The 27,824-nt window shown below is 40.5% G+C and overlaps 1 protein-coding gene across 5 annotated transcripts; it reads left to right on the forward strand.

Moving 5' to 3' along the window:
* On the forward strand, positions 1–27,614 carry LOC127417774 (UDP-N-acetylglucosamine--peptide N-acetylglucosaminyltransferase 110 kDa subunit). 5 transcript variants are annotated; one of them, XR_007893334.1, is made up of 24 exons: positions 1–412; positions 2,699–2,879; positions 4,789–5,032; positions 5,384–5,452; positions 9,821–9,937; positions 10,045–10,124; positions 10,231–10,426; positions 10,831–10,971; positions 11,087–11,187; positions 14,974–15,127; positions 15,230–15,331; positions 15,422–15,601; positions 16,132–16,290; positions 16,366–16,455; positions 16,528–16,653; positions 17,065–17,235; positions 19,566–19,682; positions 19,770–19,934; positions 20,661–20,708; positions 20,928–21,080; positions 25,270–25,522; positions 25,609–25,732; positions 26,329–27,244; positions 27,342–27,614. XR_007893334.1 is itself a non-coding variant. In XM_051657989.1 (23 exons), the coding sequence occupies exons 1-23, from the start codon at positions 376–378 to the stop codon at positions 26,507–26,509; spliced, it is 3,189 nt and encodes a 1,062-aa protein (XP_051513949.1). In that variant the 5' UTR covers positions 1–375; the 3' UTR covers positions 26,510–27,614. The 5 variants fall into 5 exon arrangements, 4 of the variants coding, with proteins under 4 accessions (XP_051513949.1, XP_051513950.1, XP_051513951.1 ...); XM_051657989.1 differs by having other exon boundaries at positions 26,329–27,614; XM_051657990.1 differs by having other exon boundaries at positions 2,729–2,879; positions 26,329–27,614.
* The last annotated feature ends 210 nt before the right edge of the window (positions 27,615–27,824 follow it).

The following is a 27,824-nucleotide window of genomic DNA, read 5'->3' on the forward strand; positions in this document are numbered from 1 at the left end:
TTTGGAGGAGGGTAGATGCTATTGTTAGCACGAGTACCGCAATGGTGGTAGTGTCGAACTTAAATTGGCCTATTTTACAAGTAATATAGACCTGGGTTCAAGATTGATATATACATAAATTCCTCTGGCAATTAAAGCCGAGAAGAACATTCTTAAAGGTGAAGTCTTTTGCGCGTCAGATTCACACTACTGTAGTGTGTTCGCCTAGCAGCAGAAGGACCGAAGACTGCTAACCGAAGACTTAGCGTTAACGTCTGTTTTCGGCATAAAATCAGCATATAGTTTTAAAAGTTTTTGACCTTTATATTTTACGTCTTCTCTTATATCGTCGCACTGTCAGCCTCTGCACAGGAGTCAGTAAAGAGTGAAGGAGAGATGGCGAGCTCGGTGGGGAACGTGGCTGACAGCACAGGTAACCATGAGTAATGTCCAGCCATGAACGGCACTTGTACAATATTTCGGCTACTTTAGTGAAATTTAACCCTTGTGCGACCATCGGGACATTTTTGTGCTTTCGATCATTTTGGCTGTGTTAATGCCAACGTCATACATTTTGCCAAAGGTCTGTATTTTTGGGGGGAATTTTTATATTTCAACCTCAGTCATTAAAATACATCTATAATACACTGTGTACACAAAATAGTTATACTCAGGACCTTCAGGACAAAAATGTACACATTAAAACGGCAATATTTGATCCCTGGGCCATTAAATTATAAAATCATGAATTCTATGATATTATGCTTTCATTCCGGAGCCCTGGCTTCAAAATTTTAATTTGTAATATTTTCCACCAGATGGCGCCCTTTTCCTCATGTTTAGCCTATGGAGCAATTACATACTTTTTTCCTATTTTCTGTTTGCTGTATTATAGAGCACTGCAGGCCAATTGAAAAAATGATGCAGCTAAAATTGTGTGGGTGTGTTGGTATGGATGTCAGAGTGTGTTTTGTATGTGTGTATTGAGAAATTTGTGTGTGTGTGTGTAAAAAACAACAGTGGCATTATGTAAACAAACTGGCATTTAAAGCCTTAAAATCCTGAAAATGAGCGAATATTTGGTAGTTATGGTCAGGACTGATGTTGGTTAAAAAATAGAAGTCAGTGAAAGTGGAAAATAATATTAATATATGATATTTTTATGACAGTTTTTTGACGTGGACATTTTTGTCCTCTAAGGTACTGAGTGTGTTTATTTTTTTTTATTTATTCTTACACTGCACAAAAAATAATAATGCATCAAAATCAATGTTGTTGCTAATAATTGACATATCCCAGACTGTGATAATCCCCCCCAAAAATAAAAAAATTCCCCTTAGCATTTAGTATATGGAAAATAATTCATTGTTTGTTTTTCCATAAAAAAACAACAGTGGCATTATATAAACAAACTGGAATTTAAAGGGTTAAAATCCTGAAAATGAATATTCATTCTGACTGATGTTAGCTAAAAAAAATTACTAATCAAGACTGATGTTAGTTAAAAAAAAATTACTAATTGAAAGTGGAAAATAATATTAATATATAATATTATTATGGCAGTTTTTTGATGCGGACATTTTTGTCCTCTATGGACCTCTGAGTACTTTTTTTTTATTATTGACGCACAAGGGTTAACTAACATTTATGTTGAACAATGCCAAAGACAACAACAGCTAACTAACGTTATTACAATGGCGATTCTAATGAAAGTAGCCTAAAATGTAGCTTGTTGACTTTATTGTTGCTCTGTTGCAGTATGCTGGTAGTTTAGTCATTTTTATTGAAATAAACTGAGATAATTGTCAATATTTAGTAGTTGTAGTGTGCACACCATGTATGTAAATTTCCTTTGCTTGTTTCATGTGACGTTTCATGCTCATTCATTCCTAAATCCTCTACACCAGGGGTTTTCAAACTTTTTAATTCCAAGGACCCCCAGATATGATGATATCTTTGCAAGGGACCCCCTTAAGTAATTGGATTTTATATTTTTATTGTATAACAATAAATAAATATCTGGAAAATATTTACTTTGTATTAAGCTGACCACATCTCTTTTTCTACCCACTATTAAAATAATGTTACATTTATCATTTTCAATTAAATTCAAATCTATTTGTAGTACATATAAAACAGAATGAAACAGTAATAATGTCCAGTTTGGTGAATGTTTATTTTTTATTTAAATATTTTAATTTAAAATAGTTTTTTATTATTGTTATTGTTGTTGTTGTTTTTATTTACACTTTTTTTCTCCCTCTCTAAAGTTGTCCTCGGTCCCCTTGCAGACCCCTGGGTGTCCCCGGACCCCAGTTTGAAAACCCCTGCTCTACACACCTCTGCTTTTCATTGTCATCTATATTCATTCCTTGACAAAGTTATTTATGTTATTAATGAAGTAAAATCATTCATTTCAATCATTTTAGATTATTAGATGCTGAGTTTATTTGAAATTAATTTTCCCTGGCTATTTTTTGATGGCAGATCAAAAAAATGTTCAAGCATCAATACAGGGAACCATTAAAAGCTGGTTTTAAAGGTTTATGCAGGCATATTTATTACATTCTGCCTATAAATGTTTCCACACAATTAAATGTTACTTTAAAGAAACAAAGGAACCAGTGTTCTTGTCATTTTTTATTTTATTTTTTTGCCTCATTTCCATTTCTTCTAACATGTTGTTTCACCCCTCCTCTGGGTTGTGTTGGTGCTCCAGAACCAACCAAACGTATGCTTTCCTTCCAAGGGTTGGCAGAGCTGGCGCATCGTGAATATCAGTCAGGAGATTTTGAGGCGGCAGAGCGCCACTGTATGCAGCTGTGGAGGCAGGAGCCTGATAATACTGGCGTCCTGCTGCTGCTCTCATCTATCCACTTCCAGTGTCGCAGGCTTGACAGGTGAGATGAGCAGCTTTGCTCTCCCTTCATGGACGTGGTGGGTCTGCTTCACTGAGGTTGATTGGGCTTCATTGGAACATCCATGGCGTGGTGTTATGGGTCTTTATTGGTTGGGATTTTTCTTTATGCTGTGCTCTGTCCTGCTTAGACAGTCTTTTGCTGTTAAAGGTATAGTTCACCCAAAAAATGAAACTTCTCTCATCAATTACTGGTACTCACCCTCAGGCCATCCCAAATGTGAATGGCTTTCTTTCTTCTGCAGAACACATAGAAGAATATCTCCACTCTGTAGGTCCTCACAATGCAAGTAAATGGTGGCCAGAATTTTGAAGCTCAAAAGCACATAAAGGCAGTATAAAAATAACCCAAAATATTCCAGTGTTTAAATCCATGTCTTCAGAAGCGATAGGTGTGGGTGAGAAACAGATCAATATTTAAGTCCTTTAAGTCGTCATTTTTATTTGTATAGCGCTTTTAACAACACACATCATTTCAAAGCAGTTTTACAGAAAGTCTTGCATTAACAGAAAATGAAACTGTAATATCTATAAAGTCTTAGTGATCATTGTGTAGTTGTCAAATGTGTATAAAAAATAAATAATTAAATCATAATTGTATTTAGAACCCCAGTGAGCAAGCCGAAGGCGACTGTGGCAAGGAACACAAAACTCCATCAGATGTTGGTTAATGGAGAAACATAACCTTGGGAGAAACCAGGCTCACTGTGGGGGCCAGTTCCCCTCTGGCTAAACAGCATGAATATAATGCCAGTAGTAGTTATTTGTGTGCAGTGCAAGTCATGGTTTAAATTAGTAAACTAAGTAAGGGTTAAGGGCCAGTGTTTATACAAAAATTTGTATGAACTGTGTTTTTAATGACTAATGTCTTTGAAGTCCATGCTTGATTAACTGCAGAAGTTCACATTGATCCATTGTCCTTTGTTAGTTGGCTGATGAAGGCTTTTGTTGGTAATTAATTGATAGTCTATGTATTCCATTTCAAGAGTGTAGTCCATCAATAAACAAAGGTGATGCAGGCAGAGATCAATGAGGTGCATTGCAGTTCAACTGGCAGGTTATTTTGTTGAGGTCTATGCTAAGTCCATCCTTTTTTACTATACATCTCCACTTTCACTTCCACATTGTTTTGTTTTTTGTCAGTTCGCATTCTTCGTGCATATAACCACCTGGTCGGGGCTGGTCAAAGGTGGAGAAAAAATGTACAGTAAAAATGACTTATATTGTTCTGTTTCTCACCACACCTAACATATCACTTCTGAAGACATGGATTTAACCACTGGAGAATAATGGATTACTTTTATGCTGCCTTTATTTGCTTTGCTTAAAAGTTCTGGTCACCATTCACTTGCAGTGTATGGACCTACAGAGCTGAGATATTCTTCTAAAAAAGTCATTTGTGTTCTGTAGAAGAAATTCATACACATCTGGGATGGCTTGAGGGTGACTAAATGATGGGAGAATTTTCATTTGTGAACATTTTTATTTTTCATAACGTGATGGCTTTAAAGTTTCTCTCTTATATTTCAAAAGAATGTTGTGGACTTTGTTAAAAGGTATTATTTAAAGGAAAATTTTAGGTTATTTTACACACAGTGTCTACCAAAAAGGAAATTTGTTTAATTGGTGGAACAAGTTATGTTTTGCTGGAATATTATCAATGGAATATTTTTTTTTTTCTTAGGAATAATAATGCACACCCATAAATGGTGTACTGTATAAACTAGCAAATAGGGTAGATTTTGATTTCATATTGACTTAAAATTGAAAATGAGCTGGAAAATTCCTCTTAGGGTGCAGTAGTGAGTGTTTGGAGCACAGTTGAGTTGTGTGGTAGGAAAATGTCCAGTCTCAGTTACAGCTCAATTTTTAAACCTTTTCTTGGCATGCAGGTCGGCCCACTTCAGCACTCTGGCCATTAAGCAGAACCCCATGCTGGCTGAGGCCTACTCCAACCTGGGCAATGTATACAAGGAGCGGGGGCAACTACAGGAGGCCATTGAGCACTACCGTCATGCACTCCGTCTTAAACCGGACTTCATCGATGGATATATCAACCTGGCAGCAGCGCTGGTCGCAGCAGGTGACATGGAGGGAGCAGTCCAGGCATACGTGTCTGCTCTCCAGTACAATCCCGTGAGTTCAGTTACGAATCATTTCAATGAGACACAGCTGATTTTAGGGCTGGGTGATGTAGCTAAAAATATTGGAGCTTAAGCATCTTATTTAGGTTTTTAGCTGTTTTACCTGTTTTTATAGTTTAACCTGGATTAACCTGATGAGAAACTGATTCAAATATTTGTTTTAATGTTCTCATACTTGTGAGTTGCGACAGAGTCTTGGGCAAACCTGTTGCCCAAACAAAAACTACATCAAAATTAGATATCTGTGATAATTAAAATATCTTAAATAATATATCTGTATATTGCTGGCACTTTTTTCTTTGTAAGTGATGGATTAATGATGTTGATTTGTTCTTTATTACAGGATCTGTATTGTGTACGAAGTGACTTGGGTAACCTCCTTAAAGCGCTTGGGCGCCTTGAAGAGGCAAAGGTATGTTGAAACAAGTCGGCCATTGCACGTTGTTTTTTTTTTTTTTTTGTTTGTTTGTTTGTTTTTATTGTTTTTTTTTTATTTTAGAATCATAGCTGTAGACTATAATCCCCTATCTGACTTATGTCTGCTCTTGTACTTTCGGAGTGAGTGAGTGCTTTTTTCCTCAAGTTCTTGTGAACACACTCTCTAGAGAGTGGTGCCTTTTAGTCATTTCTTTCACCCCTTCTAAAGCGCCATGTCAGCGCACTCTTTACCATTCAGTCCCAGCAACTAGAGCAGAGTGGACTAAAAGTAATATTCATAGTTTTCATGTGACGTCACATCCTTATATGAACGCCCATCTGGAGGGCAAAACAAAGCTTTCTTCCGCTACCCGCCAGTTATTTTGACCAGGTTTGTTTAGCTAAAATGCTGGATAGTTGTGGTTCAGTCGGATGCACTAACTGACGAGGAGACAAGCCTGGGTTGTGCCTCTACAGAATCCCGTCCGAGAAAGAAAACCCAGAGAGGAGATTGTGGATTTGTGCTATTAGACGTGCCTCTGTCCCTGGGGAGGGCAAAGAATGTTAACCCTCAAAGTACACACGTCTTTACAGCAAACATTTAATCAAAGGTAAGCTCAAGTAAACACTGAGTATTTTAACTGTTGTATTTTAGTCATAATATATTTTTATGTAATCGTTCAGACATGGTTAGTTTTCGTGGAATGACGCAACCAAATACAGTGGTCTTGACCAGTTTCGCTAGCTAGCGAAACTGTTTCCTGAGTCGGGAAATGGTTATGTTAACAGTTAGCTAACGTTAGCTAAATAATAAGTTATCTAGTTAAGGGGAAGGCTCATTTTCACTCTGAAGAGTTAACAGCAGTTGTTGGAAGGGAGAGAGGGTTTTACCTGTCTGTAGGAACGATATCACAAACGTTAGCTAATTAGCACTCAACTTTGCTCTGACAATGAAGAATTTCTTGTCATTCACGTCCCAAACGGCAGCATTATTGACCCATCCAGATCAAAAATACATATAACTGTCTGTACTTTTGTACACTTTCATCCTGGCGGCAGTGTAAGGGGAGAGATTCTCCACAAGATATATGTAAACATCTAAAAAGTGGAGCTCTGGCAGGGACTTCACTGTTTTTAGTGATTGAAATACTGCGGCATGTGCTGTATATGGATCGCAAGTGCCCAAAACTTGCAGTATGTTCACATATCTTTGTTTTTCTTCTTTTGAGAGGTGATCTAAATACTTGTGGCTTGAAACAGATGGAAAATTGACAGGCCTGTTCTGCAGTTCTATGGAGTGTCCAGTGTTGGCTGCCGTGTTGGCTGCCATGTTGGAACTATGTTTTGCTCTCCAGGTCTCCGCGCCAGTCACGTGACTGAAAACTATGAATACCCTAAACCACCAGACCACTCTCTCATCACATTGCTCAGAAGCAAATCTATTTGGTTTATTTTAGCAGTATTACAATCCCTTAACCCCTCTTTGTTTTATTGTTCATTTGGATGGGAAGATTAGATACAGGCCCCTTCTGTCCATCCCTTCTTCCTTGCCCTCTCTCACTCCAGTACTTTCTCTCGGTCTAAACACTGACACCCCACCACACACACACAGGAAGAAAGGCTGGGCTTTTCTGTGTCTCACCAAATGGGGATCCTAAAACACATGCTGCTGTTTTGGCATGCTTTTTTTCATTTAGTCTCACGGGGGGGATTTTGCTGGCTCGGTCTTGGAGAAATAAATGGACTGATGAAGATAGTGATCTTTGCAATGCAAAAATACGGAAATAAGATGGCTTCTAACCCTAACCACGCAATTCTGGTCTCTTGCGTTTTTTAAAACCATTTATTCCCCTCAAAAGCTGAAAAATATCCATCTGGCAATAGGTGTGATTTACATTTACTTCCCCAACTATATGAGGTCAATATTAAATGCCTTCTTTTCACTGCTTATAGGCAGTGTTGCAATTTGTGGTGTTAGTGGGACTTTGGGAGATGGGTAAAGAGAGTTCTCCCCTTGTTGGTTAGAAGCCCTCTTATTTGGTGCCACAGGGGGGTGGAGTGGGGAAGAGTACAAGGGTGCCAGCGGTTCCCCCACCAGCTCTGTCGCTCCTAACCCCCCGCGCGCTTGCCCAGGGCCCGTGGAGTGTGCGCGCTATGAACTGTCTGCCTGAACTGTCAGCCAAGCCAGCAGATGCTCATCAAGGGTATTCACAGTGCATTTAATCAGACAGCCGTATGAGCTTGGTCCTCGTTTTTCCCCTGTGCAATGTCACTTTCCCCTAGTTAAGTATGGCTAACCAGGTTTGGGTGGGTTTATGTGTTTCAAACTCTGTGTTCGCCCTGGGCTGTGCCAGGCAGACAGATCCCTATATGCATTCCACTGCACGCGTCAGATAACATGATAGAGACAGAATTACACACGCGCAGCACAAGCGATGACCTCTTTATTTCAGAGCTGTGGAGGCTTCTAGATGATTATGAAATCTTTAAACCCCAGGCTTTTCTCCTTATCCATTGGCCAGGAGTCAAGAAGGCAGAACAGAATAAAGCAAACAAGGTATTAAACTATGTAAACAAATAATACAACAAAGGAAAAGTTTTTTTTCCCCCTTGTATGTTATGATTATTAATAATATTCCCAGAGGAATGTGATCAGTTCATTTGGGTAAGATCAAGCCAGTTCGCCTCCCTCCTTTGTGTTTTAAAATGTGACACGATAATAAAAAAGACAAAAATCTGTGTAAATCTTAACTCAAAGCCTTTCTTCACACTTGAGCCCTTACGAACATATTCCTTTATCTTAAAATGTGAAATCCTTTACATTGCATGGGTTTAAACTGATGTTAGGTCATTTATAAAGCTGCCTTCTTTGTTTTTACTTGTTTTGTTTTGTTGTCAACACAAGTTTTGATATCCATATGAAATGTCTTGATTACAAACTTTTACTAACGTTCTTGTGTTCTTATTTTGTCTCTTTTGGTTTTTCCACCAATGATATTGTTATTTAGAAGGTTTCAGGTGGGTGACACAATTCCTGCGTAGGTGCGGTCTGGTGGACAGGAACACTAGGGCAGCATCAGTCCTCTCTTCTTCCAGCTGCGGCCGCACCCCCCCCCCAGAACAAAGTCCATAAATATGGTAACGGGTTTGTAACTGCCAACAAAAGAAAATCACCTTACTCCAATGCGTTCTTCTGTCTTGTGGCTACCTTTGAAAAACAAAAGCAAGCAAGAAAACAAAGAAATGAAAACAAAAGAAAAAGATTAATGTCCATGTAATTAAATGCTGTAAGCAAACGAAAGCACAGTAAGATCCTCTAACTCTTTTACTTGTTGATGATTTTTTTCCTGTTCATTTTGGAGTATGATTTATTTTTTTCTCCTTTATTTGGAGTTGCAGCGTTCTGCTGAGCAGATGATGCGCTGTGAGTCTTCAGCGGCGCAAGGGCTGCGCAGCGACAAAAACCCTTCAAATGAGACCAAAAAGGCGCATGCTTGAACCACACTCCCTCCCCTCCCTTCATCCCCCTGGTTTGCGGTTTGCAGACCTGCATGCCCTCCTTGCTAGCATGGCACCCAGTGGCTACCCAGCCCTACATATGACAACATTGGCGACAATTATTACGTAAAAATAACTTGCTGGAACTCCAGTTGATAATCCCATTAGATATAAATAGATTTGGCCGTGGGATCTAACTCCAGTTGCACACCCCAAATGGGAAGAGGGTTTCATAGCGTGTGCCAGTCTGGTGGGGAGTTGGATCGCTGCAGGTCTGTAGACTGCCCCCTGAGCTGGTGTTTGCGCAGGCGAATGCGGGCGCTAGCGGAAATGACGCAAGCGGCGACCGCGGCATGGTTACACCAAGTGGCCATCCGTGTGGCTTTTTGCGCTTGCATTACAGGGACCTCCACCTGCATGCCGCACTTGCATTTGAGGTTGTGGAATTGTCTTGAAATTAAGTAATAAATGTGTTTTGCAACTTTTTATGATCTCGGAGCAGAATGTAATCCAAAATGTTTGTTTCAAAATATAATTTTAAATGTAATTCATGGATCACGGTTGTTTCAAAACCACATAACTGAAGAATGTAAGTCGGAGTGTAGGTGTTGGTTGGATCTGCGCAGCGTAGGAAAAAGTGTGCAGCTTAGCGCGGCAGATTTTCGCGCCTGCGAGCCCATGCTGTAGACTCACTTTTTGCTTTGTTTGAAAATGGACACTAATTCTTCTTTTGTCTGCCCTTTTTGTTTTTCTTCCTTTTTTTATTTGATCTTTTGGTTTATTTTCTTTTACAACCCCTCCTCTCTACTCTGCTGTTCTACTCTACCTCCTCTTCCTCTTGGTTTTTACTGTTAACCTGTTCAAGGCTTGTTACCTGAAGGCAATTGAAACTCAGCCCAACTTTGCTGTGGCATGGAGTAACCTGGGCTGTGTGTTCAACGCCCAGGGAGAGATCTGGCTGGCCATACATCATTTTGAGAAGGTTTGTCAGCACATGGTCATTTTTGGTTATCTTGGGAAATAATTTATGAAAGCTTGAACAAATAAATAAATATGAAGTTTACATGGCATGTTCAATTGGCTTTACAGGCAGTGACTTTGGATCCTAACTTTCTAGATGCTTACATCAACTTGGGCAATGTTCTGAAAGAGGCTCGTATCTTTGACAGGTAAACAATCACATTACAATGATTTTTTTTTTTTTCTTCTGATTTTGCCTTATAGCCTAAAAATGTTACATTTTTTCATATGGTTTTACTTGTTTCACATTCTTAGAGCTGTTGCTGGTTACCTGCGTGCCCTCAGCCTGAGTCCTAACCATGCCGTTGTCCATGGAAACCTGGCTTGCGTGTACTATGAGCAGGGTTTGATTGACTTGGCCATTGACACCTACAGACGTGCCATTGAGCTGCAGCCACACTTTCCTGATGCATACTGCAATCTTGCTAATGCCCTGAAGGAGAAGGGAAATGTAAGAAACTATTTGTGTGCTTACTAAAAATGTCACTCTGGTCTTGTACACTTTTTGTATGCAGCAGCCTTGGAATTTGTTGTGGGGCATGATTGGTGTCATTTCTAAACAAACTGAAGACTGAGTAGCATTTGTTTTTTTTGGTATTAAGAGGATTGTTTTTTTTTTTTTTTTTTTTTTGTAAAGCTTCTCACAATGAAGGCTTATGAAAACATTGGCCATTCTGACCAAGATCTACAGTGCTGCTTTAAAATTCAAGAAAATAGCATCCGAGTTCTGTCATTTACTTATATTAAAAGCTTTATAGTGCATAGGATGAGATTTGTTTGCAGTTGCTCCCAACTTTCAAAGATCCCTTAGCTTGCAGTGTTCCAGAGTCAGCTAACTCCCGCATTTCCTGCTAGGTTTCTGAAGCTGAAGAGTGCTACAACACAGCCCTGCGTCTGTGCCCCACCCATGCTGACTCCCTTAACAATCTGGCCAACATCAAGCGTGAACAGGGCAACATTGAGGAGGCTGTGCAGCTCTACAGGAAAGCTCTGGAGGTGAGGTGGACATACCTATATAGTCCACAGAAGAGTAAAAAAAAAAAAAATCGCTTCTCCAAAGTTATGTATTTTGGTTCCTTTGACTTGAGCTTTGGTTTTCTTTGTTGGTCAGGTGTTCCCAGAGTTTGCTGCTGCCCATTCGAACCTTGCCAGTGTCCTGCAGCAGCAGGGGAAACTTCAAGAAGCTCTCATGCACTATAAGGAGGCCATCAGGCAAGTTGGTTTTGCTTTCTTTTAGTAATGTTGTAATAAATTAAAGTGAACCATTTTTCCCAGTATCTACACTCTAAATATCTTAAAGGGGTCATGTCATGCATTTTTTCCCCCCTAATTTTATTATTTTCCCTAAGGTCCACTTATAACATTAGTAAAATTTTGCACCAAAAACAGTCAGAATTTAGTTATATATGATCATTTTAAACCCTGTTTCTAGCCCTCTGACTGAAACGCTTGGTTTTTGGCTCTCTTCCCCTTTAAGGCCGCGATGTAAACGGCCACTGTTATGATTGACCAACATTGTACAACCTCTCGAAAACAGCCATATATATTTGAAACTCATTCAATAGAGAGAAAGAACCAACTCCACAACAACAAAAACTATATTTCAGGGTTTGTACATAATGCACATCCATCACAAAATAAGTACAGCAACAAAGTCTGTGAAACTTTGTGTGTGAAACACATTGCATCTGAGTGTATCAGACTGTTTACTTAAGCCCAGCTGCACCACAATTATCAAACAGTCATCATCAGATGAGATGTTTATGAATGAAACTGGCTACTTATTGTTTTGCATTTGGGGCCAATAGTATTTTTATCTGCACTTTATCTTTAAAAAACAGTTCCTTTGTTCACAAGCAATCCATGTTGTAATGAGCCACACACACATAATCCACTGTGAAATGTGCCACACACACATCATCCTGCACTGATTCGATCAGGAACTGTTAGACTTCAGTGGCAATTTCCTGATGTTGGTGTGCTTCAACAGAGGCAAAAACGGAGACACTGGTCTTCACAGCCGCGACATCTCATATCGTCCGTGTCTGTTTACAAACAGGACGAAATGAGGTTCTCTCAGCCAGAGGCAGTAGTGGAATGGAGCAGAGCAAGATGTGTTTTTAGAAGTTAAACTTGCTTTGCTCTCACAACACTATGCAAGAAACGCATTAAAACGATCAAAGACGTCCATCTGATGTATGTTTACATAGACCAGCAATAAAAAGTAGCGTAGATGGGAGCAAGAACACAGGATGCATTTATACTCAAAACAGCAAGACGCAGCGAAGCTGAAAGAAACAGAATCGGGGTCTCCTTTTTAGAGTTATAACTTGACACAGGATCTTAAAATTGGCATGAGACGCATGACACCGGTCAAAAATGTCTGTCTATTTCATGTTTATATAGAAAATATAATTCAGAATAGTCAAGATGGGCGCAAGATGGTGTCCTGTGTAAGTCCCTGTGACGAGGAGGAGGGCATGGCCTGGCTGTAAGGTTGGACGCCTGGCGCTTTTGGGGTGGCCAGCGATTCACCAGCTGACATTCACTGCATGCCGCACACCACCTGCGAACATCTCCATGAATGCCCGGCCAATAGAAATGGGCCATTAGATGGTTTAGTGTTTTTTTTCTCATCCTAAATTACCCACCATCGGATTATGATGAGCCGTCTGGAATAGCATTTCCCAATGGTTCTTCGGTATCAACAACTGGATTGTATCTTCTTTTGTCTGAGCGTCCTGCGTCACTCGATACAACCGATCTTTTATAATAGAAAAGTATGGATATGAGAGTGCAATGTCTGGCTGAAGACGTTGACCATCAATTACTTTCACTTGGTCGAAGGCGTCCCTAAGGGTTTCGTCTCTTGTCTACTCCAGAGGGGAATCCCCTGCAGGGAATCCTGTAAGGGCTGGGAAAGTCGAGACTTCCCCCTCCCTTACGTCATCCTGCCGTAGAGATGACATAGACGGCCTTGGCTCTGCCTCCCCATCCAGCACATCGCAAACCATACACCGAGGCGCTTTGTTACAGGACCCATCCACACAAATTTGTGGTAACTACCTCAAAGTGTTAAACGCCGGCCAATTCGTAACCAAGATTAACGGTTAGGTGAGGCGAGGACTAACCGCCGCCTCAACAATATGTTTTTGTCCCCGGAATGGAATAGTCAGAGTCATTACAGGATAACTGTGGATATCACCGTGCACACACCTCACCTTCACCATGTAACTAGCACCCAAAGACTTGTCTTGAACCAGGCATTGATGGATGGAGGTTTGGTTGCAACCCGAATCCACCAAGGCCTGGTATGTACCCCCCTTAATACTATGTGGTACGTTCCTGTGCGATCGGGGGTGGCCTGTGGAGTGTTGGGGACCCGAACCAATGTCCCTACCTCCATCACTGAGCATTGGTGCTTGAAAGGCCGGGGTTCAAGCAAACCGGCCCAGACTTCCCGCCCGCGCCTGCGACGGCGGATTCATCGACCTGGAAATGAGAGCGGAGAGGGACAGCGGAAACCGGCAGGTTGTGCAAAGGGGTGCTCCCCATTTCCAGGGAGGAGGAATAAGAACAGAGGAAGGGTAGGAGAGAGAGTGAGGAGAGACAGGAGAGAGAGAGAAAAGAGGATCTCTGGGCTTGCCACCATATGGTACTCTGCCAGCTGGATGGCCATGTGGAGTGACGCCGGGCGATGGCATTGGACCCACTCCGCTGTCCCTCTCGGAAGCCGAGCAATAAACTGCTCCAGTACCACCAGGTCGATCACAGCCCCGACGTCGTGTTGCTCAGCCAGCAACCACCGCTGGCAGGCATCCCGGAGCTGTTGGGTGAAGGCAAACGGGCGGCCGTGCTCGCCAAGTGTCAACGAACGGAAGTGTTGGCACTGTTGTTCTGGTGTCCGGCCGACTCATTGCAAGATGGCTTTCTTTTTTTTTTTTTTTTTTCCTCTTTTCTCCCCAATTTGGAATGCCCAATTCCCAATGCGCTTTTGGTCCTTGTGGCGGCGTAGTGAACTCGCGACTCCAGGGGTGGTAGTCAGCACACTGGGTGCTCGGCCAACTGCATGCCCCCGCTGTCCACTCAGAGAGTTCCAGGAAAGCCTCTGGATCATCCTAGGGGCCCATCTTGACCAGTGGAACATGGACCGGGGTGGTCGCGGGGACTGGGTTTGCAGCCCCCTCCTGGGTTAGCAAGCTCCGGAGCACCTACTGGTCCTCCGCTTGGGTCTGGAGGAGCACGATGAACCGCTGCTCCTGCTCTGTACGCAGCTCGAGGAGGGCCTGATGCTGCAACTGGTGGATGCTGGTGAGGGTCTTAAACATTTCCTCCGGAGGTGAGGCCTCCATGGCGGCGTTCTTCCTCCTTCAGTCCCGGGTTTCGGCACCAGTGTGACAGGGTTCTTAACTCTCTTTAAAGGAGGTGGGAACCAGGTGAACAATCACGAAGACTTTTAATAAAATATTTAACTCAAACACATACAAACATTGATGCACATACAACGCACCACGTGCATCTCTCTCTCTCCCTCACTGGCATCTCCGGCTCCTCTTTATCCCTCTCCCGGCTGATTGGGTAAAATCAGCACCAGGCGTCCAACCTTACGGTCCGGCCACACACTCCTCCTAGTCACAGTCCCCTTTGGAGTGCAGGAATAGTAGGCATATCTGTGCTACTCTCTTCTCTTCAGCCGACTGACCGCCAGTGGGCAGACCAAGGGTGCAATTATGTAAAAGTAGATGTTGATGTCATTGCTATCGAGGAGTTCATGAATTAATGAGCCCCTGTGATGTAGAAACATCACAAAGTAGAGAATGAGGTGTTTTTTGATTTTTTTGCATTGGTATGAAAGTTTTGAGTTCTGAAACTTACAGTAAGTTTTTATAGTACAATGACCTTATGTCAAAATATCAAGGAAAATTTGATTCCTCATGACAGGTTACCCCTTTAAGTATTTTCAATATCACTGTCTATTTCTTGTCAATCACTTAACAGAATCAGCCCGACATTTGCCGATGCCTACTCCAACATGGGCAACACTCTTAAAGAGATGCAGGACATTCAGGGAGCCCTGCAGTGCTACACTCGTGCCATTCAGATCAACCCTGCTTTTGCTGATGCTCATAGTAACTTGGCTTCTATACACAAGGTTTGGTTTTATAATCCTGTTAAATCCTCTACACTCCTGTTTAATTTTTGTGTGTGTGTGTGTGTTATTTTGTAATGTGTAATTGACCTTCTCTCTTCAAAGGATTCTGGGAACATTCCTGAGGCTATTGCATCTTACCGCACTGCCCTGAAACTCAAGCCTGACTTTCCTGATGCTTACTGTAACCTGGCTCACTGTCTACAGGTATGCATACATTATGAATGCACACATTTGAGAGTTTCCAGCTAGTGCTGGTGTGAATCTTTGTGTGACGTATTCTGCTGTCGTAATCAGATTGTGTGTGACTGGACCGATTATGACGAGCGTATGAAGAAGCTTGTGAGCATTGTGGCAGACCAACTGGATAAGAACCGGCTGCCGTCTGTGCACCCCCATCACAGCATGCTGTACCCCCTCTCCCACAGTTTCCGTAAGGCCATAGCTGAGAGACATGGGAACCTCTGTTTGGATAAGGTGTGCATTAATAGTCTCCACTAACACAATGTAACATCAAATATTACTGTTAAAGGAGTCATATTTGGACATTGACTTGTGTCATTAGAAAGACAACATAAAACTGCAATCGCAACTCTATTAACTTCCATAATACAATGTATTTCTGAGTGAATCAGTGTTGTAAATGTAAAGTGTTGTAATATTATTTATTAGGTTAATATTGTTTTTCCACATCCATTCAGAATTGGTTGCAAAAATGTTGTTTTTGGAGTGTTTCAGAGGAAAACATTATCACATTTTAATAAAAGGGAAAAAAAGTTATGAATCAAACTTTTTCTTATCCATTCGATACACAAGTTTCCAGTAACAAAAATGCTGTGCAACATGACACAATCTCAGCATGAACATAAAGCGGTCGTGACTGGTTAGGATAAAAAGGAGATTTATTAAGACAGTAAATAGTGTTCTTTTTTTTTATTTCATGTTGTCTTCAACAGCTTGACTGCAGTAAGATTAGTGCTTGAATGTTTATGTAATCTGTTTGATAGATCAATGCTCTGCATAAACCTGCCTATGAGCATCCAAAGGACCTGAAGGCCAGTGGAGGACGTCTGCGTGTGGGCTACATTAGCTCCGATTTTGGCAATCATCCTACATCCCATCTGATGCAGTCCATCCCTGGAATGCACAACTCTGAGAAGTTTGAGGTGAGGAGTCTGCTGTATTGCAGTTAAAAGGCTTGACTGTGGAGAGCTGGGGTTCTCATACTGTTGTTATTACAGGTGTTTTGCTACGCCCTCAGCCCTGATGACAGCACCAACTTCAGAGTCAAAGTGATGGCAGAGGCTCACCACTTTATTGACCTCTCACAGGTTATTATTTTTTTTTCCCTCCATGCATTGCATTTTACTGTTCTGTTTTTATCATGTTTTTTGTCTCCATAGATCCCTTGCAATGGAAAAGCAGCAGACAGGATCCACCAAGATGGAGTCCACATACTGGTCAACATGAATGGTTATACTAAAGGAGCACGCAATGAACTGTTTGCGTTGCGCCCAGCTCCCATTCAGGTAAGCATTTGAGCGTCCCCCTAATATCCTCCTCAGAAGGTCATTCCAAGGCTCCATTCATTAGGGATGTTTATTAAACCAATTCCCTAACACAAAGCATTACAGTTCACCCAAAAAGGAAAACTCTGTTACAATTTAATCCCCATTGTGTTCCAAACCTGTTTTCTTCTGTGGAATACAAATGGAGATGTTGGGAAGAATGTTAGTCTCAGTCACCATTCACTGTCATTGTATGTAAAAAAGATGCAAAAAAAAAAAAAGGAATGATGGTGAGTACTTTTTTTTTTTTTTTTTTGGTGAACTATCCATTTAAACTTTAGTGTGTAACTCGTAACACTCTAGCAGGTACTCAAAATCACTCAAAAATGTAATTGAATCCTAATTATATAATTTTTTTTCAATCCATTCCAGGCTATGTGGCTTGGCTACCCAGGCACCAGTGGAGCTCCGTTCATGGACTATATCATCAGTGATAAGGAGACGTCTCCTATTGAGGTTGCTGAGCAATACTCTGAAAAACTAGCCTACATGCCAAACACTTTCTTCATTGGAGATCATGCTAACATGTTTCCTCACCTCAAGGTAAGATTTAGGGCATTTTCACACCTGGCACGTTTGGAGCGTTTGTTTCGGAACCTGGCGCATTTTGTCCCTTTGGTTCGGTTCATTTAGGCATATATGAACACGGCAAGCGCACTCGGACCCGCACCAAAACAATCGGTCCGAGACCGCCTGAACGAGGTGGTCTCGGACCGATTGCAAACGAACTCTGGAGTGGTTCGCTTGTGGTGAGAATGCAACCGACCCAACGAACCAAACAATATCCCTATAAAAACAATGAACATAACTGAGGTATCTTTGGAGAAGACATCTGTAGATCAGCACTTTTCTGTAATTCATCATCAAAACGTGGATATAGCCTTTTGGCAACTATATTAGATATAATAGCACATTTAAAATAGGAGCTGTTTTATAATTCCTGAGGTAATTTTAGTACGATCGTTTTTCTCTTTTGGATAGCGGCAGAACATGGGTAGAACAGCGTTAGCTACTTTTTGACATATAATAAACATTTTTACGTGCTTTACTCTGCTGTTTGTGTGAGTGTGTGTACCTGTGAGAAAGGGAGAGAGATCTGTGAGAACAGGCACATTTCAATGGAGAAATAATGCAAAAGCAACTAATGACGGATAAAAATAACCATGACAGAAACTTTACAACTCATATCCATTCGAGTGATGGATAATTTGTATTTGGAGCACAAACTTTAACTAGCAATGCTCGAAAATTCTGGAAAACTTTTAATGGTTGACCAATTTTTTAGAGGCATATAATTTTAACCGGTATATCAATGGATGAACTTCATCTTGGAACAGTGAACAAACATAGTGACCTATAAGGGAACAGCTTGCTCACAAGCAAATCGAACCAAGAAGAAAATGCAACATTGTAACAATTTAGTCCACGTTTCGGAGCAAAGCAAACGGTCTACAGGTCTGAAAACGACCTTAGTCTCTGTAATCATTAGGAATGTGCAGAACGACTAATTTCACTGACGTTTAAACGAAAATTTTGGAGTAGACTAGTCAACTAGTCTAAAAAGTAAGAAACCTTCAGAAAACAGTAAAAAAAAAAAAAAAAAAAAAATTTATGCGACCCATTTAAAATACTGCTGATGCTAAATTCTGCTGAATAGGCATTTATCTGCGACGTGCTCGCCTTGCATTATGATCATTATACGTTAAATATAGAATATAACACGCATTCACTGAATCAACGTTAGCGAAAACAGGCATATTTATTTAAAATAATTGAATAAATAGTGCAGGACCAATAGAGCAACCCTAATAGCCTGTTCTACATGGAATTCACCAAGTAAAAGTTACTTAACATATTAAAATAGTCAGGATGTTATTGAAAATAATTCACAGGTAGGCTAAGCCAACTCTACAAGAGAAGGGGAAAAAGTTGTGCGTATTTCACGACATGCATATTAATCTAATATGACAGCTGTTTGGTAAAGAACGTTAACCAATAGGCCTTTTTTTTTGTGATGTAAAAAAAATAGCTATAGGATAGGGAAAAAATAGGCCTGTGATGTACAAGAAACCTAATGTTTTCTAAACATGACATGCAGACAGAATAAAAGATAGTTTAACCAGTTATGCAGTCGGCATATCATTGAAAATAGCCTTCTTAATCAGCATATTAAAAAATGGCATACCTAGTCTAAAACATTTTCTAGGCTACTAACTCAAAAGCACAGATTTTTTGATGAGCAAAATTAACACATCAACATGGTGTGAAAAACGGGACTTGACTCACTTGAGGCGATCATCTTGTGCTTGAAAAAGCTCTCTCAGTGGAAAAATAACTTAAAAGCATGCACAGATTTAAAGACATTCAAATGTGAAAACATCCATAGCGACTTTAAAGCTAACGTTTCGGAAATCCGCTTCCCGCACCACCACCGAAATGATTTTATAGCCACTTTGCTGAGTTTCCATTTTCCAGTATGTGCCGCGAGTGAGAGGGGGGAAGAAGCACACACAGCCTGAGGTGAAATGAAACTTTGTATCTGCTCCAGATATCCTCTTTTTTTTATTTTATTTTATTTATTTATTTTTTATTATTAATTATATTTAAAATGTGTGACATTAAGATGACAGTAATTTAAGCGCAGCCTTTGTTAAAATGTAAAGCCAAACGTAAATGTGTAAAAATGTTGAACAGTTTAATGGGGAAAAATTAACCGTCTAGTAATTGCAGTATTGACTAGCAGCATCAGAACCGTTTAGTCGGCTAGTCTCGCACATCCCTAGTAATCATCTGAACATGATTTTTTTTTTAAATTGGGTGCGTGTGTTGAATATGATTGAATTCATGTAATGTATTTTATTTTGTTTCTTTAGAAAAAGGCAGTTATTGACTTCAAGTCAAATGGACACATTTTTGACAATCGCATTGTGCTGAATGGTATAGATCTGAAAGCCTTCTTGGAAAGTCTACCAGACGTCAAAGTTGTGAAGGTAGTGAAGAAACCACTGCTTTTAATACCTCCCATTCCTCTGTTCACTTAAACAGATATGTTAATTTTTCATTGTTCCCTTTAACAGATGGAGTGTGATGGTCAGGAGGCAACTGACAGTAATGGCTCCCTCTCCATGCCCGTCATCCCTATGAACTCAGCTGCTGAGGCCATCATTAACATGATCAACCAGGGCCAGATCCAGGTCACCATCAACGGCTTTACCGTCAGCAACGGCCTGGCCACCACGCAGGTACGGCCCACCACATGCCAACAGTGTTCAACCACACTCTGTGTGGTTGAGGAAATTATTTATTCTGCTTCTCCTTGGCTGAGAGGGTCTGTGCTTACTCTCAGGCTGTGATTTGGTCTTTTCAATTAATCATAGCATGACAAATAAGTGAATAATTGACCGTATTTACATGCATATCAGTTCCTAATTAAGGTCCATATTCCGTTTAAGCTTTTATTTAAATAGTAAGAGGATTACGTGCTCCATAGCTATTGGAATATTCCTCTATACATCGCACATTCTGATAAAATAAACGTTTTTCCGACATAATGCAATTAGGTATAATATTATATATATTTCTTCTAATTGGAATATTGGCTTAACTGGGTAATGGCAATCGGGTTGGAATATGAATCAAATTCCAATTAACATCAAAATACAGTATTCCTTTGCATTTAAATATGGTCATTTATTTACTCATCAGTAACGACTAATTGTGTAAATTGCATATGGAGATTTATGGGTGTGGAGGTCTGTTTACCAGAAAGCTGTTGCTTTTGCGCTTGTGCCTTTTTGTATTCACTCATGAGGGCCTTTTTTTCTGTCAGGTTGGTGATTAAATAATTCTAATCATCTCCAATCCATTTTCTCCTTTGATCATCCCCTTCATGAAATTTGACTCCATGAAAAAAGATCTGGCATAGAGACAATTTCATAGCAGAACATTACCATGTTGTTGTTTTTCAGATTTTTACAGTGGAGGAGGTTGTAGTATCTGGGACTGTAGCCTTGCAGGTATGGCACACTCAAGCTGACTGAGAATAGCACGCTTTGAGACAGGATGTGCAATAGCCTTTTCTCTGTTCACTTGGGCCTTCACACCACTTCTGTAGGTGGCACAAACATGGTGGCGGAGGAGTCGACTGGCTTGTAGGGATGGGCTGTGCTGTCACATGCTTGTCTTTTCACAGATCTAAGCTAGCTACTCATGTGTTTCTTAATGTTTCTGTTTAGATCAACAATAAGGCAGCAACAGGAGAAGAGGTTCCGAGAACAATCGTGGTGACCACCCGCTCGCAGTATGGCCTACCTGAAGACTCAATTGTCTATTGTAACTACAATCAGCTCTATAAGATCGACCCTCCTACCCTGCAGATGTGGGCCAATGTAAGATATTCTTATGATATATGCCAGGGCTGAATTGTTCTGATAACAGAATAATTTTAGTATAGAAACTTTCAAGGTGATGCAGAGAATAGACTGGGTGCACGATTGTCATAAAATATCAATTTTCCTTTACGCATTTGCCTGCCACAAGCAGCGCTGAATTACTGTGTTTTCCCTCTGTGTCACCAAATCACACAGTTACAATTGAGTCCACTGGGTGGCACTGTGGTTTAGGGATGGGCATGGTACTCCGATGTGGCAGCAATGATCGATCATGAAAACGATGATCGATGGTGATCATGCATGATGTGACTTTTCACATAATTCGAAATTAATTGACTATTACCTGACAACTAAACACAAACGTGTCAAAGAGGTAGCTTATTTTTAATTTTGAGATTGATTACGTTGTGATTTTGAGGGGTACATTTATTGTCAGAGACGTCTCATAGCAACCAAACTGATATACCACGCTGCAATGCTATCATTACGATAATCAAAAGAGAGTGCAGTTAACCGTGTTTTGAACACCTGTCTTTGCAAAATGTTTGCTAAACACGTTTTATCATAATTTTAATGTAAGAACTTTGGCTCGTTGATTAATATTATTTAATAAAAGTGAATGTTTGTCACTGACTGTAAACCTCCCTGCCCTGGGTGCCGACATATTTGCGTGATGTAACACACACCTGCATCTCGACGAAATGACAGTTGAAGATTTCTGCACGCATTTCCAAGTTAGAAGTCCGACATAAAGTGTCATTCCGTTGCACTTTCCCCAGTTGAAAGGTGGAAATTCCGACTCTCCGAGTTGAATGGAATGCTTCATGAATCATCACAGCAACAACAATACGGAGCATCGCGGCTTTCCCCACAGGTGCGAACACATGGGGAGACACACACACACCAGGCGTGTGGCAGTGGACTCTACGCGCTGAAGCAACGCATATACAGCAAGCGAGTGTTTCAAACAGCTAGACAAAGCACAGATAAATGGAACAGAATGCAGCGTCTTCAAAACTGAACTTAACACGCATATTAAAAACATGGTTATGGCGTCTCCTGTTAAGCCAACTGCGATTTGAAAATAGACGGTTCAGACAGTCACTAAAAAACTAGTGTGCGCTTACTAAGATTACTACGGTAACCTGAAGGAAGAACAGACGGACGCGCGTTGTGCACATTCTTTCATTTAGTTGGACAGCGAATCTTCACAATGACAAAATATGATGCATTATATTTTGATTATGCAATCTTTTGTACATTTTTTAACATAATTTTATAACAGCCTATGATAATGAATAGACGATACACTGGAACAACAAGACGCAATGCAGCAGCCAAAAACATTTGTCAGGCATGTTTTTATATACAGTTATGTACTGTACATGTCATTGCTCCTCGAGTACTCGATGAGTAATTAGTCCGAGTACTTGAGTAGAGAAAATGATTAAAATGCCCAACCCTACTGTGGTTGTTTCGTCAAGCTGTTGGCTGAGAGGAGAAGAAATCATGGTGTCTGTGTTTCTAAAGCAAATATTTTTGCTGTTATTTTTAAATCTTTTGTTTTCCACTTTTATTAATGCATATTTTTCATTTCATTTTCCCCCAAAAAGTATAGTTTGTTTTAATTATTTTATTTTGAAACCGTTCATGGTAACGTTTGTGAATATAACTAAATATAAATTTCACATACGTGTCAAATGTGTAATTTTTTTTTGTGTGCATTTTAATTTATGAGTAATCGGGTACACGTTTTTTGTGTGTTAGAGTACTTGACAACAAAATTACTCAAATGCCCATCTCTAATCAAAAGATGGGTTTCAATTAATGGATTGTCCAGTGAAATAATTTCTCTCAGACTGACAACAAACCTGTTAAACCAAAGCAGAATGCGAATTTCCACGGCAAGCGCTTCTGGATATAATTTTTCAAAATAAAGGTCCCACAATGAATGAAGTAATTTTGAAATTAATAGAACATGAATTACATTGTAAAAAATAAAGTAAAATATTTTACAACAAAGATTGTTTTAGGATATCCCACAATATGGTGATATTTACTTCATATTCAAATGCTTTTTACAAAAAATATAGCTAATAGTAAACTTGCATATTATACAAAGTCTGTATGCAATTTGGAACTAAAGACAACCATGTTTGTGATATGTGGGATAGATGGTCCTTTTTTATTCCAGTAAACTTCAGTTTATCTGGGTGGTGGGGGTTCCCACTCCGATGATGTCATCATTGGATTATCCTATCGCATATCGCATTTCCCAACAATTTATGGCATAATGCATTTTCCCTCTCTTTTATAATATACGCTTTCATACTCTCAAGAAAAGAAAGTTTGCAAAAAAAGTCTAATGACAAGGTCTTTGGGGAAACTTGAACAAATAAAAAACACATTTAAATCGTTGCAATATACAGTGCATCCGGAAAGTATTCACAGTGCTTCACATTTTCCACATCCAATCCAATGGATTAAATTCATTATTTTCCTCTAATTCTACAAACAATACCCCATAATGACAACGTGAAAGAAGTTTGTTTGAAATCTTTGCAAATTTATTACAAATAAAAACGGAAAAAAAAATCACATGTACATAAGTATTCACAGCCTTTGCCATGACACTCAAAATTGAGCTCCGGTGCATCCTGTTTCCACTGATCATCCTTGAGATGTTTCTACAACTTGATTGGAGTCCACATGTGGTAAATTCAGTTGATTGGACATGATTTGGAAAGGCACACACCTGTCTGTTAACAGTGCATGTCAGAGCACAAACCAAGCCATGAAGTCCAAGGAATTGTCTGTAGACCGCCGAGACAGGATTGTATTGAGGCACAGATCTGGGGAAGGGTACATTTCTGCAGCATTGAAGGTCCCAATGAGCACAGTGGCCTCCATCATCCGTAAATGGAAGAAGTTTGGAATCACCAGGACTCTTCCTAGAGTTGGCCGCCCTGCCAAACTGAGCGATCGGGGGAGAAGGGCCTTAGTCAGGGAGGTGACCAAGAACCCGATGGTCACTCTGACAGAGCTCCAGCGTTTCTCTGTGGAGAGAGGAGAACCTTCCAGAAGAACAACCATCTCTGCAGCACTCCACCAATCAGGCCTGTATGGTAGAGTGGCCAGACGGAAGCCACTCCTCAGTAAAAGGCACATGACAGCCCGCCTGGAGTTTGCCAAAAGGCACCTGACCATGAGAAACAAAATTCTCTGGTCTGATGAAACAAAGATTGAACTCTTTGGCCTGAATGGCAAGCGTCATGTCTGGAGGAAACCAGGCACCACTCCTCACCTGGCCAATACCATCCCTACAGTGAAGCATGGTGGTGGCAGCATCATGCTGTGGGGATGTTTTTCAGCGGCAGGAACAGGGAGACTAGTCAGGATCGAGGGAAAGATGAATGCAGCAATGTACAGAGACATCCTTGATGAAAACTTGCTCCAGAGCACTCTGGACCTCAGATTGGGGCGAAGGTTCATCTTCCAACAGGACAACGACCCTAAGCACACAGCCAAGATAACAAAGGAGTGTCTACGGGACAACTCTGTGAATGTCCTTGAGTGGCCCAGCCAGAGCCCAGACTTGAACCCGATTGAACATCTCTGGAGAGATCTGAAAATGGCTGTGCACTGATGCTCCCCATCCGACCTGATGGAGCTTGAGAGGTCCTGCAAAGAAGAATGGGAGAAACTGCCCAAAAATAGGTGTGCCAAGCTTGTAGCATCATACACAAAAAGACTTGAGGCTGTAATTGGTGCCAAAGGTGCTTCAACAAAGTATTGAGCAAAGGCTGTGAATACTTATGTACATGTGATTCTTTTTTTTTTTTTTTTTTTTTTAATAAATTTGCAAAGATTTCAAACAAACTTCTTTCACGTTGTCATTATGGGGTATTGTTTGTAGAATTAGAGGAAAATAATGAATTTAATAAATTTTGGAATAAGGCTGTAACGTAACAACAAAATGTGGAAAAAGTGAAGCACTGTGAATACTTTCCGGATGCACTGTACACAATGTTACAGCATCACAACAATATTCTAAATATTGCCCAGCTCAAATAGAGTATCTTCCATCAGATGCCCCCTAAGTAATTGCAAAAACTATAAGAGGAATTATCAGTATATATCTGTTGTTAAAGTAAAATTGACGCCTACTGTGCTTTTGATTGTGTAGATCCTGAAGCGTGTGCCCAACAGTGTGCTCTGGCTGCTGCGCTTCCCTGCAGTGGGTGAGCCCAACATCCAGCAGTACGCTCAGAACATGGGCCTGCCTGCCTCTCGCATCATCTTCTCTCCTGTAGCTCCCAAAGAGGAGCATGTGAGGCGCGGGCAGTTAGCGGATGTGTGCCTGGACACCCCGCTCTGTAACGGCCACACCACAGGCATGGATGTGCTGTGGGCTGGTACCCCAATGGTCACCATGCCAGGTCTGTAACACAAACTCATTACACCTCTTTAATCGTATTTATGCATTGATGTCTTCCATGCATTGATCTTTTGACTTCTTGTGCAGGAGAGACACTGGCTTCTCGTGTAGCTGCCTCTCAGCTGACCTGTCTCGGCTGTCTTGAACTGATAGCCCAAAGTCGTCAGGAGTATGAAGATGTTGCTGTCAAGCTTGGCACTGATATGGAATAGTAAGCCCAGTTCTTGTTATTAGTGATGTTCAAGGCATTACTCTTAACTATTTTAACAAAACTCTAACCTGAAATATTAGATCTGAACATGTAACGTGGCCTGCATGTTTGTGCTACATGCATGAATGATGCCTTAAATCATGTGGCTTTTAGTGGAGAGATTGTACTTTTCTAAGCAATTGGATGTATGAAATCCAATTGGCAGATGATTAATAGGGTGAAAAATCCCATAGACTTGCATTCAGGCTACCCAAGGTCATCTAAAACCTGGAAATATAGGGCAAATGAGTTTTCTTGTCAATGCAATCTCAATACATTTATTTGTAAAATCCTTAACCAGTAATTACAAACAACTGGAAAAGTCATTAATTGTTCGAAAGACCAGAATATCATACAAACTTGGTGGGCTCTTTTTAATTAGGCTTGTTAGCAACCACCAAAAACACCCTAGCAAACGCATGGCAATATCATGTCAGCCACACACAACATCTTAACGTCGTGGCGGCAAGTTTTCCACAGGCAAACATCACTCAAGTTTCATTTTACACCTGTAAAACAAGACGTGTATGATATACTTTTTCCTCAATCCCACACAGCCTGAAGAAAATCCGCACCCGCGTGTGGAAGCAGCGCATCTGCAGCCCACTCTTTAACACCAAACAGTACACCATGGACCTGGAGAAACTTTACCTGCAGATGTGGGAACATCATGTTGCCGGAGGCAAACCTGACCACCTCGTCAAAATGCAGTCTCTGGAGACCAGCGAGAGCACCTAAATTAAGCTCAAAGGTTGCATGCCCCTCCATCCTCATTAACCTACAAGCCCCACCCCCTTACGTTCTCCAGGATGTGTCAATCACAGAGACTCTATGGAGAATAAGTGAGCACCTATTTATCCCAGTCAGCTTTAGATTCCATGAGCCAGAGTGGACCGCAGGATACACAGAGTTGCTCCACTGAGACTCTGCTCCCCTTCCTATCATGCCCTAAATAAATTGATGTTGGTTGGCTCTACCGGTTTATGCATCTGCTTGGAATTCCAAAGTACTTCAGCACCCTCATTCTGTAATTGAAGTGGTCTTTTTGAAAATCAAGTTGGATGATGGGGCCTTTCTTAAAGGCAAAGGGACAGTCTTTGAACCAAGGAAGATGTATATCAGAAATATAAGTTAAATAACATCCTGTAACAGGTTTTTTTTAGTTAAGGTGATTTGCTGCTTGACCTATTTTAGCTTTCTCATCATAACCTAAAGGGTGACAGATGCAAACCTCAGCTCACCTTTTCCCTAATGAATGCCAACATTGTTTTCCAAATGCTATCAATAGAATATAATGAATCCTGCTTTCTTTTTCTTTTTTCTTCTTTTTTTTTTATATGCTATGTGAACAAGCTAAACAGTGGAGTGACTTGTTTCACACTGACTAATGGCCTGAACCTGCTATTGACTTCTGATGAATTTTCTTGATTTTTTTTATTTTTTTTTTGTATGGTTTTACCAGGAAAGGTCTAGGTAAGTATGTTCTAAGCTACTTTTTTTTTTTTTTTTTTGTACACTGTCTTCCTAATAACTCATTTTATTTATGCTCTGTCTTTGTCATTTTTGCAAGGCTCTTTACATAAACTGAAATAAAGAGATGTGGCAAATCTTTCGGAGAGTTGCACATGCTTGGCTACAGTTTTTCCATTTACTCTTCAATTCCTTTAAGGAACAAACACATTCGTTTTGGAACTAACTCTGGTAAAATACTGGTGACTTGTGATCTGTATTGCTTTTATGTTGTGCAGGGTGTCTGTTCTTGTTACTCACTGAACTGTCATTTGCATTGCATTGTAAATTTGATTGCTGTGTTCAGAATAAAGAAGTGCTAAAGATGTTTCTACACTTGTGTTGTAGGGTATCCAAGAGTTTACTTGTTTTACATATGGCCAGAAGAGGGCATCATCTGTAAAATTAGACAAGTAGTTTTGCTTGCTGTCATTAGACATACCTACTCATAAATTAAATCTATTGTGAGACTATTGCGATTAAAATCCAGCCTAGAAGTATTGTCTACTTAAAGGAATATTTTAGGTACAAGTTCAACTAAATC

The sequence above is a fragment of the Myxocyprinus asiaticus genome, chromosome 27 (assembly GCF_019703515.2).
Source record: "Myxocyprinus asiaticus isolate MX2 ecotype Aquarium Trade chromosome 27, UBuf_Myxa_2, whole genome shotgun sequence".
In the NCBI taxonomy this organism is placed as follows: domain Eukaryota; kingdom Metazoa; phylum Chordata; class Actinopteri; order Cypriniformes; family Catostomidae; genus Myxocyprinus; species Myxocyprinus asiaticus.

Coding starts and splice junctions, on each gene's coding strand:
- LOC127417774 (XM_051657989.1), top strand. CDS start 376: ATGGCGAGCTCGGTGGGGAACGTGGCTGACAGCACAG. Junction 15,332..15,421: donor ACCTGGCTCACTGTCTACAG/GTATGCATACAT, acceptor TGTCGTAATCAG/ATTGTGTGTGACTGGACCGA. Junction 25,523..25,608: donor CCCAATGGTCACCATGCCAG/GTCTGTAACACA, acceptor CTTCTTGTGCAG/GAGAGACACTGGCTTCTCGT.